A 22,494-nucleotide genomic window follows, 5' to 3' on the forward strand; every position below is an offset into this window, starting at 1 on the left:
GTCAAAAGAGTCAGTTTCTAAAATCATGTCAGTGCCGTTCCACTGTACTAATTAGTCCTTTTTTTCTTTACATTTATATTTCTTGTATTATTTAATCACATTTACTTATATAACATATTAGTACATACTATATACCATTTTTTTTACTAATGGTCAATAATTATATCCGGGTTTATTGTTTTTGACCCAGGATACTAAGGGTTTGCAATGCATTTGCTAATTAGTATAGGTTTCTTTCCCCTGCCATATAAATTTCACCTTACAACCCTCACCTCAGTACAGATTAATGTAATATCCCGAGGGATATTCATTTTCTTCATCATAAGTGTTTTTAGTGTTGCTGTTAACTTTAATCTTGTGACTACACAACTGCTCTGAGTGTCAAAACTAGTCTTTAAAAATCCCAACTTTCAAGTGTTTCCTGTAACTGCAAGTCCGAAAATAGCAAAATTCATCACCATGAAAGCATGAAAACAGGAAAAATTTTATTGTTTGTTTTCACACATCATTGAACTTTTTTTTTCTTTTCACGGCTCAAAATGTTAAAGTTCACCAAAGTATCAAAGTTGCATTGTTGTCTAGCATTGCATTGTATGCAACCCTGTTGTCATGGCAACGGCCGTGTAAACCCGGCGGCCGTATTGGATGCCGCCTGAAGACCGACTGACATGTGCCAATACTTGGCTAACATAATCCAGGAGAAGACTATGGCCAGGCAAACATTTTCCTCTACAGCTATAAACAAAACCAATTATAGTTATAGGAAAGTAGTAATTCGTATCTTTTACTAAATTTGCGGTAACAGATCAAGAAGCAATTGGGTAAAAACAAATCACTGGCATCACTTTTATTGTTATATCCACCTGTGGGTGTCTTCCCTGTGTCCTCTACCTTTAATGTTTTGTTCAGTTAGAGCTAGTTAGTATGCTTTCATTTTATTTCTTTGTATCGTCATGGCACTCTCATTGTTCATGTGTGGAAATGCTTTTCAAGTAGTATTACTCTGAGGCTTTCTTCAGTTAGAACAGCTTAGTGTGCATGGATTCTATTTCTTAGTCTCATTGCCATGGCTTTCTTATTGTTCTGTTCATGTGAGGGAATTCCTCTTGAGCTGCCTCTCATGTTTTGTTCATTTAGAGAAAGACCCAGTGGAAACATTTGTTGGTCTGCAGAGGGAAGGGCGCCACCAGGTTGTACTTGCTCAAGTCGCACCACATGAAATGATGGTGCCCCTACGACCCTAGTGGTTAAGGGATTCAACCAACCAACCAAGTGCGCATACATTTTCTGTCTTAATCTCATTGTAATGCATTGTTGTTCTAACCATGTGTGGGAGTGTTCCTTGAGCCATCTTCTTTTGATGTTTTGTTCAGTCAGAGCTTGTTAGTGTGCATGTATTATATTTCTTAATATCATCAGGATGGTATACTGGTATTCTATCCATGTGTGGGTATGTTGCTTGAGTCAAACTTTGTTCTGTTAAAGCTGGTCGGCGCTTTTATCCATGCGTGAGTCTGTTCCATGCAGCCACTTCTTTCGTGTTTCGTTCAGGTAGAACCAGTTGGTATACAAACATACCCTGTATCACTATTTTCATGTTTTGTTCAGTGCAAGCAAGTTTGTGTTCCAACAAAGTCTGTGCATTGCCATTTTGTTGTATTTGTCCTACTTTCATGTTTTGCTCAGGGCAAGCTAGTTTGTGTTCCAACTCAGTCTGTGAGTTGCCATTGTGTTCTTATTTGTGCTAGATGAACTTAATTTGATCTACTTTCGTGTTCTTTCTGTCATGCACTACATTCCCACCAAGTTGTGCCAAAACCAGCAATACTAAGGAAGTAGTAACTAGGTGCTTTAGATAGAATCCGCAAATTGCTATTTTTAATTTCGACAAAGCAGAATAAAATCATGGTCTACAACAATGGAAAGATTGTTAAATTGTCTTCTAATCTGTCAGTGCCCGGCCTGGATTTTTTAATTTTGTCTATCGCAATCACCAGCAAAATTAGCGAATAGCACCGCATTGGTATGGTAGCTGATATGACGATCTATATCAAACTGTGAGGAACTCACACGTGATTGTGATCTCTACAACTTAATATCGTTAGACCTTCTTTTTCAGCAGTCCCTGGCCTGGATTTAGCTCATATTTCCGCTAACACATCTGCTAACAAAATTAGCCAAAGGCACCGACCGGTTTAGTGGCTAGCATCACTATCGTAGTTAAAGCTAAATAAATTATAAGCTGCTCTTGCTAGTGTCACAGATCTGAGCCATTAATACCAGCATTGTAGACACAGTTGGTAGCTACTAATGCTAATATTTCAGCATTAATGTTAAATCATACTATCCGTTTTCAATTGGAATATTGCCTGCATGTAAACGTACCCGAAGTCACCACACAGTGCAAGCCAGATCACTTTCAGGGGATTCCATTTGTTCTCAACAAATGCTAACACTAAAGCTCTGAAAATAAATTCCACGTCCTCTGAGAAATCACCGATTTCCTCGAGGAACTTGAATGGAAGTGACGTTGGGTTAGAAAGTCCCATGACGTCATGTCATTATTGCACATAGCACTTCCCAGTGGCCTGGAGTCCTCGCCGAGTGGATCTCATCTTCACCGGCTGTTTTTGCTCAGACTTCGATGGTCTTGAAATAGATTCGAGCATAAATGGAGTCGAGCTGGCTGTGGAGCGCATGGAAGGACGGCCTCTTAGAGGGTTCCGGCGCCCAGCAGTCCATCATGATGCGGTAGATGTTGTGCGGGCATCGGCTCGGGCACGCCAGCCGGGCACCTGATGAAAGCAACTCCAACACTTGCTTGTTGTTTTTGCCTGAATGGTCATTAAAACAAACAAACAAAAAAACGTTAATTCCAGACTACAAGCTGCTCATTTTTTTTTTCATTTTAAACATTGCAGCTTTAAATACAGTCCAGCTTATTCCTTTCTTTTTTCATGGCGGTGTATGAAAAATTGCAACCTGCTATTTTCCAGAACGCATGCCCTCTAAATACAAAACACTACAGAGACGTTGGTAATCATTTATAATGCCCTTCCATAAAAATGTAGTCCATGTTTGGCCACTATTATTCATGTAAGATTCAAGTTTGTCTTTATTGTCATTAAAAGAGCTGTACGGGATTTGGAACATTGTTACTCTCTACAGCCATCTCCTCGCCTAAAGTAATGATTGCAGCCTCAGTAAGCTCATTCATGATGCGCGTGCAAGTATGTAAATGTTTAGCTGCGCCAGAATAAACTCTTCTTTTTTCATTTTGGGGGATTTGGACTGTCATTTGGACTTTACTAGAAGCAGCCCCTTTCTTACTTTAGCCATTTTTATGCTCCACTGACAAAAATAACCTGCTGTTTCAAGCATGACATGACTCTCCAACACTCCCCCAGAGGGCCTATTCCTTTAAATGAAGTGGGCTCTTGAACTCAGTTGTGTATTGTTAACACATATGTAAGAGAAAATATTTGTCTTTCAACATTTTGAGGACACCTCCAGCGACGCACCCCACATTTAACATAAAAAAAGCCTAAATAAATAACTTTGCAACCCTCATGTACAATGTTGACAAAAGAAGCTTAAGAACTGAGCTACAAGAAAACTCAAATCAAGTATGCATATACAAAAAAAGAAAAGACTATGTAGTCATATTCTGTGTTGCATATGTACTTCAAAATGTGGGTGAGTGTAAAAAGTGTGCTGTGCTGTTGCTCATAATACATAACAGGAGCAAAACAGAAGGTTTGATAATACTTTGGTCATTATTTTTTACTTACTTTGTAAATATTTTGGTGTGTTTATCCTGACAAACACACACACACACACACACACTTCCAAAAACACATCTGAAAGAATGACCAAAAACACATACAAAAAAACTAATAGAGAAAAAATAAAATAAAATTAAAAAAAAACAGACCAAAAATTATAAGAATACAAACAAAAAATAACTGAGATTTTGATAGTCTTGAGAATCAAACAGAAAAAACAAAAAAAAGAAAAAAACATTTTAAAAATGACCCCCATAAACAGTCCCCCAAAACCATAAAACAAGACTTAAAACGTGAAAAAAAAATAAAAGACAAAAAACACGCAGCACGTAATCGACTAAAAGTCACGAAAAATGAGAAAAAAAAAACACCCCAAAAAAAAACACCGCATCTAACCGACAACTAAAAAAAATGTCCAATGAAAGACCCAAAATGACCAAAAACATGAACAATAATAGGCAGAAAAAAATATCATGTCTAATATCGTTGCAAACAAGGTTCACTACGTTGCTTTCACAGACAATAAAGACAATTCAACCAAGCTAACCCTTTTCTAATTCAAATTTAAAAATAGTTGGTTCCAAGGCTCACTTTAATAGCCAGTGGGATGCGATGAAGAAATGAAACGAGAGTGAGTTAAGTGCTCGTTTAAAGCATCCATTTTCTTTCTTTTCCAGATGTGTATAAAATAGATTGCTAAAACAAAAACTAGTATTTGTAGAGGATGCATCAGTATTTGATGCGGTTGTAATTTAAGTGAGGGAGCAACACTAGAGAGAGCTGATGCACAAAAATGAAAATCGGCCTCTGTCATTGGAACTGGAAAGTACCCGATAATACCAATTTTAACAAGAGCGGAAGACTTAATTGGTTGAACTGGTAAACAGGCTCTGTTTTGTACTAAATCTACATAACAAGGGTTTACAACCTTTTTCAAGCGGACAGCTATTTATGTCACTAATTTGCGCAAAGGGAACCCACTTTGATATGGATTTCTAGAATAACAACTTATGTTCTTACAACAATATTTTATCACTAAGTATGTTATTATCAGGTTAATTATTGGAAGTAGGGTTATACAGACTCAGTCAACCACTAAAAAAACGGTCAGGTATTTTCAGGACAGGTCCGTGGGCACTTTAGCTGTCCTTAGGGGCCACCGGGGTGTCTTCAAGCACCACGTTGAGGGTGCAATTGAGGCAGTTTTCAGGGGGCATATTGAGATGTCTTTGTCAAGAGATTTAATTTCTGCGTTTACCTTCTTCTTATAACATATGTACTATATTTTCTGCATATTGCATCATACTGCACAATAAGAATGTACTGTATGTCTGGCAAATCCCTGAATGAAAAAGAGGACAATGTTACCTTCATAAGGCATTTTTCCACGCGACAACATCTCGTAGAGCAGAACACCAAAGGACCAAACGTCAGACTTGACTGAGAACTTTTGGTGAATGGCGGCCTCTGGTGCCGTCCACCGTACAGGGATTTTGGTGGTCCGGCTGGCCGTGTAGACGCTATCCTGGAAAAGGCCACAAAAGTCAGTGCGATATCGTCTTTGGGATATTTGCTACTGGTGAAAGGGGTATCAGTCTCTAGGCTGGGTCTTAATTCCTCACAAAGGATAAACAATATATTACAGAGGACTGCTGTCTTAAGTGCATGGAAAATTTTAAGATTGTATTCATCTTAACTAGTTCACATTCAAATCAAATCACCATTTGTGGATCAAAACAGCAATAGAATTGAATTGTTTTAAATAGTATGTTTGCTATTTTTTACTACGTACCCAGACTGTGAACACCCTACAATTAAACATCAATTTGTAATGCTGAATGCTGTGATGTTATCCGTTTGACATGAATTTAAAGAAAACCTTAAAGACAGAAGTTAAAATATTTCTAAATTATACAATTTAATGTGCATGGATGCTAAACATTAGCCAATTCTTACAGAATTTTAGATTGTGTTAGCATAGGCCTAGCTACTTAAGGCTAACCATATGGTTCTTTTAAAGCAGGGATTTCCAAAATTTCTCAAACTGAGAGCTCATTTTTGTTACTAATTCGCGCAAAGGGCACCCAGTTTGATATGCATTTCTAAAATAACAACTAATCTTGTTATTACAATGTTACCAGGTTCATTATTGGAAGTAGGATTAAATTGACTCAGTCAACAACCCAAAAATAATTTTAATAGAAAATCACAAGGACCCAGTACTGCTGAGCTATTTTCAGACCAGGTCCACGGACACTACAGTTGCCCTTTAGCGGGTACCCCGGTGCCCGTGGGCACCAAGTTGGAGAGCCCTGTTTTAAAGTGACAGTGTGTAATGATTCACCACTTGTAGTTTATGTATCTTAGAATTGATTTGAAGTACGTTTATACTATGGAAGCTTGAAGGATACCACTTGGAGGAAAATGCCAGAAATAAATGTCAATCCAACTGAAAATAGATAGGAATAATATAAAAGATGAATAAATAATTTATAACAGCTGGCATAGCCTGCAGTCAAGTGGATAGTAAGTACACCTGTAGCAGCTTTAAAGAGTCAAAAACTGGGTTTGGTAAGAGCTGGTGCAAACAGCTAACTAGCAGTTAGCGAGGAAAATAACAGTGCAAGAAGGACGAAGCAAGCTTTGTATACACAGAGCAGCTAACAATAGCAAGGCATAGCCTGCAGTCAAGTGGCTTATACGAGTGACTGGAGAAGGAAAACAGTGGGAAAAAGTCCCAAATGCCTGAATAACAGGACTCTATGACGTTCCCTTGCACGTAGAGTTGTGGAAGGCGAGTGGCACTGAAGGATGAAGCAAGCTTTATTTACATGGAGCAGCTAACGATAGCGGCTAGCCGTATCATGCAGCCAAGTGGCTAATTTGAGTGGTTAGAGAAGGAAAAGTTTGAAGACGCTTGAATCACAGGAGAAAAAGACCACCAGGAAAAGCTAGCTTGGCAAAATGGTCATTCAAGCTTCAACAGTATTAAGATGGCAGACAAACATCTTAGCATACAAACATCAAGTGCTGTATTATACTGTAATGGCAAATTTATAAACCCGATATTATGTTTATTGTATAGTACATGTGTTTTTGCTCAGTATTTGAATCAATAAGTTTTATCTAAAGGGATGAAGAGATTTGACACCACTCGGTTTCGCTTTATAATACACAGTGGGGCTGGAATTTTCTTATAGGAAAGTAGCTATTGTTATCGGGTCTTCACACAAACCTTGATGATCCGAGCCAGACCAAAGTCGGCCACCTTGCAGACCAGGTCCTCTCCCACCAGGATGTTTCTTGCTGCCAGGTCCCTGTGGACAATGTTCCTGTCCTCCAGGTAGGCCATGCCCTCCGCCACTTGGCTGCCCATGTATATCAAGTGAGCCGAGGTCAGAACCTGGCCCTCGGCAGCTACGTTGAGGAAAGATGAAATGCAAAATCTTCAAGCAAATCATTTTGTTCTTCTTGATTTAATTCTTTCTCCGTACTCACAGGCCAAGTAAGACTTGAGGCTCCCTTTGCTCATGAGCTCGGTGACAATGTAGACAGGTTCTCCCCGGGAGCACATGGCCAGCAGCTGGATCAGCTTGGGATGGTGGAGGCTCTTCAGAGCCTGAACTTCCTTCACAAACTCGTCCTGTTTAGTATCCTCTGAAATTCCAGAAACAGGACATTTTTCAAATAAAAAGAGTTACAATTTTTCATTTTGGTAAAAAGATAGTTTTTATATCAGTAGGAAATGGAAGAGATAAAAGTTGACCAGGTGAGTGCAATTGTTTGCTCATTTCAGGTCCTTTTTTTCTAAAATACTGTATTTTAAACTTGTTCTGTCCCCGCCCGTAACAAAATAAAAAATGAAATAGCGTGTTCATTTCAGGCAAAGGCTGTCATGGTCGCCTTGGTGACCAGTCTGCCCCGCCCTCTGGGCAACAGCTGAAGCAGTTCAACTAATTGTGTCTGCTATTTAAGGCTGGATTCTGGGCTTTGCGGGTGCTGGCTCATTACACAATCCCAGGTCTGTTATGCCTTGTCCTGTTTTAGGTTTAAACATTTTCCGTCTGTTAAGCCCTGTCCTGTTGAGTTCGTGCCGGAGGAACTCTGTACTGTTCTGTTTGTAAGAATGTTTTTGTTTGTCTTGTCCCTGACTTTTGGACAACTTTTATTTTGTTAAATAAAACTTATGGATCGTCACGCAATTGAGTTCTCTCTTCCTGCCTCCTGCCCCCGTTCTGGTCCGGTCCACCTCGTGACAGAATGAGCCAGCCACGACAAGAACTCAGCGAACGATCCCAGCGCGATTTGGGGAGACCTGGAGAACGCAGCTTGGCAAGCGCCCACTGAGTCCGACTTCGACTCCCTGCCCGTTCGAACCACGGCCCCGCTCGTCGTGGCCATTGCTGTGCCTCGAATGGGGTCCCGGGAGGAATTGACGCCTGCCTGTTCGACTCTCATGCCTGCCTTCCCGACTCCCGTGCCGATTGCCTGCTATTCAGTCTCCCCTGCGTGCCAGTCCGACTCCGCTGCCTGCCAGTCCGACTCCGCTGCCTGCCAGTCCGACTCCGCTGCCTGCCAGTCCGACTCCGCTCCCTGCCAGTCCGACTCCGCTGCCTGCCAGTCCGACTCCGCTGCCTGCCAGTCCGACTCCGCTGCCTGCCAGTCCGACTCCTCTGCTCCTGTTTTGCCGGTTCTGATTTTGACTCTCTCATGTTTTGCCGGTTCTGATTTTGACTCTCTCATGTTTTGCCGGTTCTGATTTTGACTCTCTCATGTTTTGCCGGTTCTGATTCCGCCTGCCCTGCCTTGCCTGTTCTGATTCCGCCTGCCCTGCCTTGCCTGTTCTGATTTTGACTCTCTCATGTCTTGTCTGTTCTGATTCCGCCTGCCCTGCCTTGCCTGTTCTGATTCCGCCTGTCCTGTCTGAATCGCCACTTCTGAATCTGCCTGTCCTGAGTGCGACTCTTCTGAATCGGTCTGTCCTGAGTGCGACTCTTCTGAATCGGCCTGTCCTGAGTGCGACTCTTCTGAATCGGCCTGTCCTGTTTATCTGTCCTGTTCCCGTCGATTCTGCCTGTCTGTTATCCCCTGTCCAGTTTGCCCGCCGGACCCCCCCCTGCCGAGCGCCGATTCCGATCCGCCTGACGCAGATGGCGCCTGCCTCTCCCCGTTCCTGCGTGTTCGGAGGAGGGAGCGGGGTTGCCCCAATCGTGAGCGTCGAACCATTCCGGGGCGCGAGGTAGTAATTCCTTCTTTTTGGGACCTCGGGAGCTGTCCCTTAAAGGGGGGGCTCTGTCATGGTCGCCTTGGTGACCAGTCTGCCCCGCCCTCTGGGCAACAGCTGAAGCAGTTCAACTAATTGTGTCTGCTATTTAAGGCTGGATTCTGGGCTTTGCGGGTGCTGGCTCATTACACAATCCCAGGTCTGTTATGCCTTGTCCTGTTTTAGGTTTAAACATTTTCCGTCTGTTAAGCCCTGTCCTGTTGAGTTCGTGCCGGAGGAACTCTGTACCCTTCTGTTCTGATTGTAAGAATGTTTTTGTTTGTCTTGTCCCTGACTTTTGGACAACTTTTATTTTGTTAAATAAAACTTATGGATCGTCACGCAATTGAGTTCTCCCTTCCTGCCTCCTGCCCCCGTTCTGGTCCGATCACTCCTTCGACCCCACCACGCCCCGTGACAAAGGCATTATCGGTACCTTTTCATTTCTTTTCTGTGAACATTTCATTTCCGCTTAACAAAACCTTTAAGCCTTTTGAGGTATAATATCTCATGTTACTAGGAAAATAATAAAAAGAAAAATGTTTTAAATCAGAAAATAGAAAACAATATGGTGTAAGTTGATTTCACTGGTAAAGGATTTTCTTCAAAACCTACAAGGAAAATATTGATATAAAAATGGTGCAGATTTTTTGATCAATACGCTAATTTCAGCCAAGATTCTTTTTTGATTGTTTTACTATACTTTTAACTTTTTTTGCAGGAAAAAAGTCAGTGTGTTTACGTCAAAACATGACCAGTGTGGTCATTCACAGGAGAAAAAAAAAGTCATAACAAAAAATTATTTTTCTTCTTTTAAGCATTATCTTTTTAAGGGAAAAAAATCTAAAATTATTACTCCAAAATCAGTATAATGATTTGTGAATAGGGCACAAAAACGTTTTTGCATTGGTATAAATTGCATTTAAAAAGAGATCTGACTTGTCAACTTTAAGTTTTCAAAAGTTATTTTTCTGGACAAATCTACATCAGGGGTCACCAACGTTGTGCTCATGGGCACCAGGTAGCCTCCAAAGAACGTCTAAGCAGCCTGCGGACTGGTCCTAAAAATAGCTCACCAGGTCTTTGTGATTCTTTAAATATATAATGAATTTTTCCATAATCTTTTCTAAAATTAATAATTTATTTATGTAGATCACTCAGTGCCCTTATAGATGGCAGATTTTTTTTTATGGTTGACTCGGCCTTTTATGACCCTACTTCTAATAATAATACCATAGTAATAACATGATCTTTTGTAATTTTTAGTGATGCAATTTAAACTGGTAGCCTTTGACTTTACTCTGCAGTAGGCGTAGCTCTGCCCCAGAGAAAACGGAAGGTAAACATCCCGGTACCTTGTTTGAGCATCTTAATGGCCACTCGTTTGCTTTGGGCGGTCCATACGGCTTCCCAAACTTCTCCAAAGTGGCCTTCGCCCAACTTGCGCTGCAACTTGAACTCTTCTCTCGGCCTCTCCCAAGGCTCCATGTCGTAAAGCTCCCGCTGCACAGAGCACGGACGTAAGACACAAAACCACGTGCATAAAAAGCCACAGGACATCCTTAAAAGTTCCGCACCAATTAAGAAGACGAAGCGGACAACTTGTTTTTAATAACATTTTATTGCTATGAAGCAACAGACATGATTGACAGTCAGAGTGTGTGACATTGAACATTCCATCACAAAAATCAACAAAAAAAACACATTTGTGTGGGAAAAAATTACATTGGACGGAAATGAGCAATGATCATTGAAATTTGTCAACTGACAACACAAAGTAAACACAAAAAAGTCACAATTGTGGTAACGGCATAGAAAACAGAATTTAATAAGATCTTATAATCCTGCTTATTATTTTCCGATTGTATAGGTTCAAAATTAAATTCACATTAAGTGGAAATGTAGTTAATTTACTCAAATTCTGGGCAAGCCAACCTTTTTTTTAAATTACTATTCATTATTTTAATACCAGATTTATTTATTAAAAAAATATGTTTTTTTCACACTGTCGGCAAGTCAAAAAAAAAATTTATTATTATATTTTATTTATTTTTTTATGGAAATCTATACTTAATCACACTCTAGGCTGGACAACATTTTGTATGATTATTATTACTATTTATTTTCTTCAACATTATATTTTTCAATTGAAAGTATTTTTTTCTTCTCAATTGTGGCAGGTCAACAATTTAAAAAATATTATCGTTGAAATTTATCTATCTTTTCAATGGACATGTTTTTTATTCAGGCTCTTGGGAAAGTCAACATTATTATTATTATTGTATTATTAATGTTATTACTATAAGTTTGTTCTGTTATTTTGCTTGTTTTTATTTATTTATTTTTTACAAATTATTGACCAATTTAAAGTGCTGAAAAGGTTTTGTTAAGTTAAGATGAAATGTTCACAGAAGACAAAAAACTTAAATATAACATTTAAAGAATCATTGAAAATGTTTTCAATATTGAAGGTAAAAGTTAACATAAAAGCCTCCGATTGTTTTTCAATTAAGTTTTATTTTAACCATAAAAGGATCACAAAGTTTTGGGGTTTTGAAAATTGGAATATTTTCAATTTTAAGTTAGTTGCAGCATATGTGAATACTGTACATTTTTGGGGTGAAATAAGAGACTTTCTTAAATTGAAATATTTAAGGGAAAACGTTTTGAAGATTAACACCTGAAATGTGAGGAAAATAAACAGCACAAAATAGGCATAAATCAACCTATAAATAGGTGTACACTTTTTAAAATGTAGCATTTTTAACCCACCAAAAATTTTAATAATCAAGTAATGTGGGTTTAAGTTGATGTATGATAATTACAACACAGTTGAATGAACAAAATCATAAAAAAGACACAAAAAAAACCTAAAAGACATCTTAATCTTGAGTGCTCCGATTAATATCTGGCTGCGCGATGCTTTACCTGCTGCACGCAAGGTTCCTCCAGCAGCACGCCCAAACTTCGAGGGTTCTTCTGGTAGTACGAGACCAGCTCACCTAACGTGCCGAAAGAAATCTTGTCCGACACGAAATAAGCGCCGATGCTCGAGCGCTGCACGCGGAAGTGCAACACTTTCCCCTCGCTGCGAGCTGCAAGACCAACGCAAAGACAAATGATAATGGGGTAGAGAAGGAAACTGTGGCAAAAAACACCAGATACTAGGCATGGGCAATTCCTTGATTTTAGTATCAATCTGATCCAACTTAATACAGGGTTGATACTAATCTGATACTTTTTCTCTTGGAAATGTCATGATCATTGAATAATAGAGCTCCCCTACTTGAGTTTTTAAAAATTACGCTAAACAGAACACAAAAATTTGAGACGCTAAAAAGTTTTAGTTCTATTAAATAACCATAACACAAACTTTAACAGTATTAGAATATATTTTTTTCTATTAGAACTGCCCTCAGAATAAAAAAACAGAGTTAAACCAAAAGAAAGAGCAATCCATCCATTATCTGCACCGCTTATTCTCAGTAGGGTGGCGGGGGTGCTGGAGCCCATCCCAGTTACCTTCCAGTAGTGAGTATGGAACATCCTGAACTGGTTGCCAGCCTGGTTGTTGCAGGGCACACAGAACCCAGACAACTCACTCGCTCATTCACACCGAGGGACAATTTGGTCTAGCCAATTAACCTGACATGCATTTTTTTAGAATGTGAGAGGAAACCCACGCAGGCACGGGGAGAACATGCAAACTCCACAAGGGGAGGCAGCGGTAGTTGGACTTAAACTTCTGCACCATGGGGCTGCACGCTAACCATTCAGCCGCCCAGACAGAGTAATGTAACAAAAACATACGTACTGTACAAAAATGTCAACAAGACGACTAAAATATTTCCATTGCATTTATTTTATTTTAATTTTACTTTCCGTTATTTGAAGACAAAGAGAGGTAGGGGGTGGATTATCTGTGCAGAGAAGCGGTTCTTAGAGTAAATTGGCAGAGGATCAAATTATCAATCCCAGGTGAATGGTATCGATCCGATCCATAAAAAAAGTTGATACTCAATACCCTTTTCTTATTAAATAGTGTGAAAAGCTATCCGTTTACATGTTATTAGGATGTTACTACTAGGTTGTTAATAAATTCGTTTCTTGAATAAACTATTATTTAGACAAGGGGTGACAAACCCTTTTAAAGCTAACAGCTACTTTTTGGTTTCTGATTAGGACAAATGGCTACCAGTTATCATGTTACTGTTATTACCAGGTTGTAGTCAAATTAGTTCCTGAAATAAAAAGTTATCTAAATCTAAGAGCTACTTGTTTGATATGCAGTTCTAAAATAACAACTTACAATGTTATTATCATTTTGTGGTTATTTTATTATTACCACTTGTAATTATAGGAGTTTCAATCAACATAACCTTACTCATGATGTTCCCCTTACATTTTTTGAAATTTGGGACAAAAATTATATTTGCTAGTTAAAGGCATAATGTTCTATTTTAAGGACATACTGTAATTTTTACAATTACAAAAAATATACATATACATTTTAAATTAGGTAAACATAAATAAATCTTGACTAAAGAAGGGTTAAATTACATAATTAATAAGAAAAAAATCCTGTTTTAGGTATGGGGGTTCAAATGTGCCTTAGCCTGCAACCAAGTGGCTAACATAAGTGGCTAGAAAAGGATACAGTGGAGAAAACTGTCAAAAGTTAGTAACACTGAAGGATAAAGAAAGCTTTGTTAACATGAGGGTGCAAACAATTACAACTGTGGTGAGCACAGAGGCATGCAGCCAAGTGGCTAACTTGAGCGGCCCGAGAAGGAAGCAGTGAGAAAAAGTGCAAGAGGTCTGAATGACAGGACTTGGTGATCGTTCCATGCAGGGCTTAGCTGTGTGCGGTAAGTGGCCGTTATGTGCTAAAAGCACAAATGGAACCAGCTATGTAAAATGGTCACTCTGGCTTACATAGTAGTAAGCAAAACAACACTTTTTTCAAAGGGTGTCTCAAGTTGTATTACATTATTCTCATTAGTCAAAAATGATGTTTATGAGATAGTTTAAGTGTTTTTGTTTATTAATAGAATCAATAGCGTTTTATTCTGATGAATAACGTATTTTTACACCGCTATGGGTGCCTATGCAACACACACAGCGGTTAAAAAGGAAAACAAAACATGTTTTTTAATAATTTCTTTGTAAAAGTACAGAAAGTTTACACACCTGAAATGGTGTACTCATCACTGTGACTCTCGCTGATGCGCACCAGGAAGCAGCCTTCTTTGTTTTGCGGGGCCAGAAGCAGCTTCTCGGCTTTGACGCGGTTGATGTTGCCGTAGTACCACCTGCCAACACACACACCAAATTTAGAAACAACCACGTCTCATTTTCCTCCCCAAAAAATTGCTTCACTTGTTTACCATATCATTCTGTGGGACCCTTGTGGGTGGACAGTCTAGAGGGGTCAAGGGGCATGCTCCCTTGGGAGTAAATGTTGTACATTTTAAATTCAAATAAATCAGCAAAGTGCATTTTTAGAGCAAAATCAAGAAGCTAGATCTATCATGAATGTGTGCCCTTGTAAACTATTGCATTATGAATACACTAGTTATGAAAGGCAATGACACAGCAAACAAGTCCAACCCATAAAGCATGGTAAATGAGACAGAGGTTTAATGCAAAAAAATGCTCTTCTCAAATTGGACTAAAAATAACTAGTGTTGTTCCAATCAAATCATCGGTATGAGCTTTAAATTTATATGGATGTAGGAGTCATCGGTGATTTGGTAAATTACAGGATTAAATATTAGTACCGCTGCTTTTGTCTGGTTCTTCATCAATGGTTTACAGGAGGTTTATGTAACGTGTCACTTATGAGTTGCTCTGAAATAATTTTCTATAATTACTTGGGTTTTTTACACTCTGTTTAAAACGCCGGCAGTGTAACAAGGCAGGTTTTCTACACGGAACTAAAAAAAATTGTTCTGATCGCCGAGAGATGGAAAATGTCAAAACTGTCAAGGTCACAACCATGTTGTCATAATGGTGGGACGGGCTAACTGACCCAAATTTCTTCTGACTGACAAAGATACCTAGCACAAGTACACACCATGGCGTTTGCGATCATTTACAAAATGAGAAATCCAAGTTATTTTGCTTAACTTCACATTCATATATACTCTTAGACTCTAGCGGGACCAATTAAATCCTGGCGGCCTCCCAGAATGTTCCTATGTATGGGAAACACTGCTCCATCTCATCAATGGGAGGAGCCAACGCAGATCGGTGAAAATTTTGCCATGCATACAAAAAAATGAAAATGTCAATACTGAACTGGTTGGATCAGTTCAAGATGGTGGCTGTGGGATTGTTTGCTTCTGCCAAGGAATCGGGCTAGTGTGTTTGTGTGTGTAGTAATCATTGCGGCTTGACACTCAGGTTTCATTGGAACTAACAACAAGCTAAAACGTTTTGTTAGTGTCGTTATCCATGGCCGTGTTCCGGTTTCGTTTTAGTTTAGAAACCGTAGCAGTCTTGTCTCGATCATTTCTGCTTTATAGTTTGTTTGCCAAACAATTCTAGAAGTTTAAATCCAAAACGTTTCAATTATCAGTGCCAAGCATTTTTTTTTGTTTCGAGATGAGACTGCTACAGTGTCGAAACAGAAACCAAACGCTTTACATTGATAACTGACACAAACAAAACGTGAGGTTTTAGAATAAAGCCTATTAAATTCTCGATGTCAAAGAATTCGACTGTAAAGTGAAAAGCTTTGAGAAAAGATTGCTACAGCGTCTTATCTTTTAGACACCAAAAATGAAACGCTTGGCACAGATAATTGACACAAACATCCATTTATCCATCCATTATCTGCACCGCTTATCCTCAGTAGGGTCGTAGGGGTGCTGAAGCCCATCCTAGCCATCTGCGGGCAATGGGCAGGGGACAACCCGAACTGGTTGCCAACCAGTTGCAGGGCCTGACATAAACAGAATTTGACAATATAGAATATAACTTAATATAACAAGATTCTCTATGTCAAACTGCAGAGTGAATCGATTCAAGACGAAACTGCTGTGGTGTCTTTTTTTTTCACTTAGCAGTTGAAGTGTTTGACAATTAGGAATCTATGGAATTCATACCGGCAGCACGGCGGTTGAGTGGTTAGCGCGTCCGCGGCACAGTTCTGAGGTCATGCAAACCTTCCTGAGTGGAGTTTGCATGTTCTCCCCGTGCTTGCATGGGTTTCCCCCCCACATTCTAAAAACATGCATGTCAGGTTAATTGGCCGGTCCAAATTGTCCCTAAGTGTGAATGAGAGAGTGGGTGGTCTGTCCCTGTGTGCCATGCGACTGGCTGGCAACAAGTTCAGGGTGTCCCCTGCCCACTGCCCGAGGATAGCTGGGATGGGCTCCAGCACCCCAGCGACCCTACTGAGAATAAGCGGTGCAGATAATGGATAGATGGGATTCATACCAAAATGTCCCCTTTTGTGTTGTAATTTGTGCCAAGCATTTTGTTTTTGTTTTGACACCGTAAAGGTCTTGTCTCAATTCCGTCCACTTTGACAGAGAGTTAATCTTTATCCCAAAACATTACATTTTGTGTCCTTTATAAAAATTTTTTTCGAAATTGTAGCAGTTTCGTCTTGATTATTTTCACTGTACTTTTGAATTGTTTGACATAGGTAATTCTATAAAATTTAAACCAGAATGCCACGTTTTGTTGGTGGGTTATGTCAAGCATTATGTTTTTGTATTGTTTTTTTTTAGATACTGTAGCAGTCTTGTCTTTGATTGTTCTTACTTTGCAGTTTAATTGTTTGACACAGTTTTAATTTTTTTTTCCCAAAACGTCACATTTTGGTCGTGTCGATTATCCATGCCAAGTGTTAAGTTTTTGTTTCAAGACAAGACTGCGAAGCATGTCGCAACAAAAACCGAACGCTTGGCACGGATAACCAACATAAATGAAACCTCATCTTAAAGAACAAAACATATCAAATTCCTTGTCAAACAATTAAAGTGTAAAGTGGAAAGAATCAAGACTTGACAGTACAGTGTCTTATATTTCCATTTTACTGGTAAATTGTGTATATATAGAATTTATACATTTTATTCCAAACATTTCAATTGTGGCTGTTATTAGTGCCTAGCATTATGTTTTGGTTTTAAAACAACACTGCTAAATTGTCAAAACAAAATCTAAGCGCTTGGCACAGTTAACTCACAAAAACAAATCATAACGTTTTGGAATAAAACGTTTAGAATTTAAGGTCACAATAAAATTTTTCAAAGTGAAAAGATTTGAGACAAGACTGCTATGGTGTCTAACTCAACTATTTAAATGTAAAGTGAACTTAATCCAGGAAGAATTGCTACGGTGTCTAATCTTTCCAATTACAGTTGTATTGGTAGTATACAAAATCATGCATGGACTTCATATCCTTCAGATTTAACTTCCCCCTATGTTTCGGTCCAGAGCCTTCGCTCTGAAACTGCTGGTCTACTAGTGATCCCAAGAGCCAAGAAGTGGTTCGAGAGCGTTTTCCATTTGGGCCCCAGTGCTATGGAATGCTCTCCCCCCCGAGATTTGATCTGCAACCTCAGTGGAACTGTTTAAATCTAAGCTTAAAACACACTTCTATTCCATACCATATGAATAACCTGTATTTCATGTTGACAATATCTGTGTATTATTTGCCCGCATGTAGGTTTTAGATCAGGGGATGGTGTCATAATAGTCTGTGGTTTGCAATAAGCTGTGGTCTGTGCAGCCCTTTGAGACTCTTTGTGATTAAGGGCTATACAAATAAACATGGCTTGACTTGACTTGTTTGAGACAGAAGAATTGAGAAATGCATAGGTTTTCTTCCAAAAATGTCACGTTTAGTGTCTGTTAATTGGCCAAGCGTTTAGGTTTTGTCTCGTTTTTGTATAGACACAGTAGCATTCTTGTTTTTCTACAGTATAGCGACTGGAGCAGTCTCGTTTTGATTTGTTTCACTATACAATTGAATGGTTTGACATTGAGTTTTAAAAGTTTTATTCCAGAATGTCACGTTTTTTTGTGATAATTATGTTTGCCAAAAATGTGTTTTGTTCCGATATATTAGTAGTCTTGTCTTGATTCTTTTTCTTTAAAATCTGACAATAATAAAAAGAATTGAAACGAGACTGCTGTGGTGTCGGAAAAAAACCCAGAAATACTTCACACGTTTTTGTTCCAACAGGACAGCAGTTTCAACTCTTTTCCCTTAACAATTCAATTGTTTGATATAAATAATTGCATACGTTTTATTCTAAAACATCACATTTTGTTTGTGTAGGTTATCGGTACCAAACGTTTTGTTTGTTTTTGTCTTAATATAGTAGCAGTCTCATTAAGGTTGGGGAGTGATAATAATAATAAAAATCATAATGATAATAATATCTATAATAATACTAACTTCCTATAGTATAGATGTATGTGTATATGAACAAAACTTTTTTTTAAATAAGCCTTATATATATATATATATATATATATATATATATATATATATATATATATATATATATACATATATGATATATTTTTTGTTTGTGCAGTGGTTATCACATTTGCCTAACAGGCAAAAGGTCCCTAGTTCAAGACTGGGTGGAAACATATGTTGGCCTGGAGAGGGATGGGTGCCACCAGGCTGTACCAAAGACACACCACAGGAAATGGTGCCAACCAACTAACAAGACAACAACATTTTGGGGCTTGAGTAAATAACGACCTAAATTTGATGGTGAAAACTAATTTACTGCAGAAAGTGTTGGAATGGTCCACTCTTAATCCGAACTCTTTTGGGAGGGATTGGAGTATTTTTTGGCCTGAGTGTAAAAATTTTTCATCGTTGTGCCACTTTTATATCGATTTTTTGCAGGTTCTACTGAGCTACCTGAAATAAACCAAAAACAAAGTAAGTGTTGGTTTCTATTTAAAAAAACGACCTATTTTTTAAACAAAATGACCCATTTTTATTTCAAAATAACCTGGACAAAATATATTTTATAACTTTTCTTTTATTTGGTTTCATGACAATTTTTATTGCAGACAAAAATGCCCATATTTAGGAAGTTTGTTTTTTATGAGCTGACCCGCTTTTGTTTTTAAACGAAATAAGTAATTTTATTTTATAGACTTGTTCATGTTATTTTTTGTTTTCATTTAAAATTCAAATTTAACCAAATTACCAGCTTTAGGAGTGAGTTTTCGATGTTTAAACAAAATGACACATGTTTAGGTCTTTATTTTTTATATTTTAAAATATACTTTGTGATCTGTTTTGATCAACACAGGTTCAATAGCATTCTACATTCGGGCCACGATGCCGTGGAATGCTCTGCCCTCTGAGATTTGATCTGTGGAACTGTTTAAATCTAGGCTTAAAACACACTTGTATTCTATAGCTTATGCATGACCTATGGTTCATGTTGACAATATCTGTGTATTGTCGGTTATTGCAACATCCGTTGCAGTCTGCTCATCCTGGAAGAGGGATTACCTCATGTGCAGTCCCTTCTCAAGGTTTCTTCATTTTCCTCATGTTGAGGTTTTTGAGTTTTTCCTTTCCCTCATGTAGGCTTTAGATCAGGGGATGGTGTAATAATAGTCTGTAGTTTGCAATCATCTGTGGTCTGTGCAGTCTTTTGAGACTCCTTGTGATTAAGGGCTATACAAATAAACATGACCTGACAATTTGCAAACTCACTTGTGTTTGGCGAACTCGTCCTGCAGAACCGCCACGTAGCTGGCGGGGATGAGTCCAGATTCGAGCGAACCGGTCTGTTTCTTGGCCAACACATAGTCGCCTCGCTGCTCCAGCACCGAAAGCTTGTCCCCCACCCGAACCGTCAGCTCGTCATCACTACGGGCGTCGAAATCGAAGAGCGCCGCGTACAACTGGACTGGCCTTTTCTTGGGGGACGGCACCCGAATCTCACCCGAAACTGTCCGGATGTCGGCGCCCCGGTTGACGATCCCGTGGCTCGGGATCCCCGGGTAGCGGACGTCGGGCCAGATGTAGTTCCAGAGGCGCTTTAAACATGGCATACAGGTTCGGCAGCAGCCCTCCATGACCTTCCGGATCTCAGGAGCGTTCCCCGAGCGCCGAACCTCCGCCGCGAACCAGAACCAGGACAAAAGCAACCGGCCCGCGGTGCTGCTCTCCTGAGCGGCCGCTAGCGAGCATTGTTCCGGGCCAGTAGCGGCGGGCTCCAGCTAAACCGGACCAACCGGTTTTTTTCCCTGTTGGGCGCATGGACGCGGGCGACGGCGGGAATGCGGAAGCGGCGCTGGCGGAGGACATCCGAGGGCGCAAGTTCGGGTTCGGCTCTGGAACTACTCCACAGGAATAAGAAACAAGATTTTCTGTGTGAACGCGCGTTTCTTGTACGCGAAACTTGACAGGTGCGCGTGCTCGTGTGCGCGGACGCGAATAACAATGGCCCTTTTCGGCGTGACGTCACGCCTATTATCGACTTGTAAAGTAGGGCTTATTTTCATATTTATCCGACTAACATTTCTCCGGTCACAAATACAGCATTTCCTGCCACCCCTTGTCAGTGAAACTCCGTGAACAATCTGTATATCAAGCAATTGTATATTATTGATTCAAACCAAGGATTTTTTGGAAAATTTATATTGTCTTGGGATGAAGACTGTCTTCACGGTTTAGCAATCACTATAATAATGGTGTTTGTGGACTGGTAAGATTATACATACATTATAACATTTTAATCGAATCCAAGTATGTTTACACTTCATTTGCATTAATGATTTAAATTTTCAAAATATTTTGCAATAGAAAGTGTTTTAGTTATCTTCTTAAGATTGTTATAAAATATTTGTTAAAGTGATTACCAGCAAGCCATAGCCTACAGCAGGGGTCGGGAACCTATGGCTCGCGAGCCATACATGGCTCTTTTGATGACGGCATCTGGCTCTCTGAAAATTTCTGAACGAAACAAATTTTACTAATAATGTTACTTTAGCAAAATAAATAATAATAATAATAAAGTCAGAAAAAAACATGTCAAAAAAAAATAAATAAATACACACATTTTAATTTATATATATTTTCACCTGCAACTTTTCGTTCAGGCACGCAGCTAAGAGCCAATCTGTTCTCCGGTGAGCGGGAAGGTCCGCTACCCGGAAAGTCTAATTTTAATTGATAATTTACAACAATCTGCACAAGTCATTTTGAAGCAAAGAAGAAATATTTCCTTTCGTTTTTGGTTAGCTTTTTTTATGCAGGGTGAACCCTTCTAATCAAGATGACTTAAAGGAAAAGCGATGAAGATTACCGTACGTTTCAGCAGGAATGGACAGAGCAATTTGCCTTTATTGAGAGAGCAGGTTGTGCAGTGTGTCTTGTATGCAATGATAAAATTTCCTCGATGAAACGGTCAAATATAAAGAGACACTTCGACACACGCCATGCCACATTTTCAGCGAAATATCCAGTGGGAGACAAGAGAAAGAAGGCCTGTCAAGAATTACTTTCTACAGTCCAGGCGAGTCAGCAGCAGCTCGGTGTATGGGCCAAACAAGGTGATTTTAACTCTGCTAGCTTTGCTGGTTCTTTAGCAATTGTGAGGAGCGGGAAGCCGTTTACAGATGGCGATTATGCCAAATCATTCATGCTTGATGTGGCCAACGAGCTTTTTGACGACTTTAAGGATAAAGATAAAATAATCAAACGGATAAAAGATATGCCTCTTTCAGCAAGAACTGTGCACGATCGTGCCATCATGATGTCGAAACAAGTGGAGAAAAAACAAGTGAATGACATAAATGCAGCAGAGTTTTTTTCCCTCGCTTTGGATGAATCAACAGATGTCAGTCATTTATCCCAGTTCAGTATTATTGCACGCTATGTTGACGGTGACTCGCTGCGTGAGGAAAGTCTTGCCGTTTTGCCACTAAAAGGGACGACGAGAGGAGAGGATTTATTCAAGTCTTTCATGGAGTTTGCAAATGAAAAGAATCTACCAATGGATAAACTTATTTCTGTGTGTACCGATGGTGCTCCGTGCATGGTGGGGAAAAACAGAGGATTTGTAGCGCTGCTTCGTGAGCAGGAGAACAGACCCATCCTCAGCTTCCACTGTATTCTACATCAGGAGGCACTTTGTGCGCAAATGTGTGACAAGCAGCTTGATGACGTGATGTCACTGGTCATTCGGGTGGTCAACTTTATTGTTGCCCGAGCTTTAAACGATCGCCAGTTTAAAGCACTGTTGGATGAAGTGGAGAATAATTATCCCGGTCTTGTTTTGCACAGTAATGTGCGTTGGCTGTAAAGAGGGAAGGTGCTTAGCCGTTTTGCAGCTTGCCTGAGCGAAATACGGACTTTTCTTCAAATGAAAGGCATCGAGTATCCCCAGCTAGCGGACACTGAGTGGCTCCTCAAGTTTTATTATCTTGTGGACATGACTGGACATC

General features: G+C 39.5%; 2 protein-coding genes across 2 annotated transcripts; one reads left to right on the forward strand and one right to left on the reverse strand.

Annotated features, from left to right (window-relative positions):
* Positions 1-462: 462 nt before the first annotated feature.
* On the reverse strand, positions 463-20,461 carry srms (src-related kinase lacking C-terminal regulatory tyrosine and N-terminal myristylation sites). The gene is made up of 8 exons (XM_088331737.1): positions 19,757-20,461; positions 14,239-14,360; positions 11,977-12,143; positions 10,404-10,551; positions 7,284-7,442; positions 7,021-7,202; positions 5,154-5,310; positions 463-2,834 (listed from the first exon to the last, which is right to left on the reverse strand). Exons 1-8 carry the CDS (start codon positions 20,119-20,121, stop codon positions 2,635-2,637), a joined length of 1,500 nt encoding a protein of 499 aa, XP_088187863.1. The 5' UTR covers positions 20,122-20,461; the 3' UTR covers positions 463-2,634.
* Positions 20,304-22,352, forward strand: LOC148369626 (protein ZBED8-like). Its single transcript, XM_088329823.1, has 2 exons — positions 20,304-20,371; positions 21,620-22,352. Exons 1-2 carry the CDS (start codon positions 20,304-20,306, stop codon positions 22,350-22,352), a joined length of 801 nt encoding a protein of 266 aa, XP_088185949.1.
* Positions 22,353-22,494: the final 142 nt, after the last annotated feature.

Source organism: Urocampus carinirostris, chromosome 3, assembly GCF_059441175.1.
Source record: "Urocampus carinirostris isolate Australia breed hairy pipefish chromosome 3, RoL_Ucar_1.0, whole genome shotgun sequence".
Lineage (NCBI taxonomy): Eukaryota > Metazoa > Chordata > Actinopteri > Syngnathiformes > Syngnathidae > Urocampus > Urocampus carinirostris.

Bases quoted from the DNA above. Each gene is read 5' to 3' on its own strand.
- srms (XM_088331737.1), bottom strand. From the start codon at position 20,121: ATGGAGGGCTGCTGCCGAACCTGTATGCCATGTTTAAAGCGCCTCTGG. The intron at 10,552-11,976 runs GTAAAGCATCGC...TGCTCTGTGCAG, and splicing joins AGGAACCTTGCGTGCAGCAG to CGGGAGCTTTACGACATGGA. The intron at 2,835-5,153 runs GTAACATTGTCC...ATGACCATTCAG, and splicing joins TGGAAAAATGCCTTATGAAG to GCAAAAACAACAAGCAAGTG.
- LOC148369626 (XM_088329823.1), top strand. From the start codon at position 20,304: ATGGACGCGGGCGACGGCGGGAATGCGGAAGCGGCGCTGGCGGAGGAC. The intron at 20,372-21,619 runs GTTCGGCTCTGG...TAACTCTGCTAG, and splicing joins ATCCGAGGGCGCAAGTTCGG to CTTTGCTGGTTCTTTAGCAA.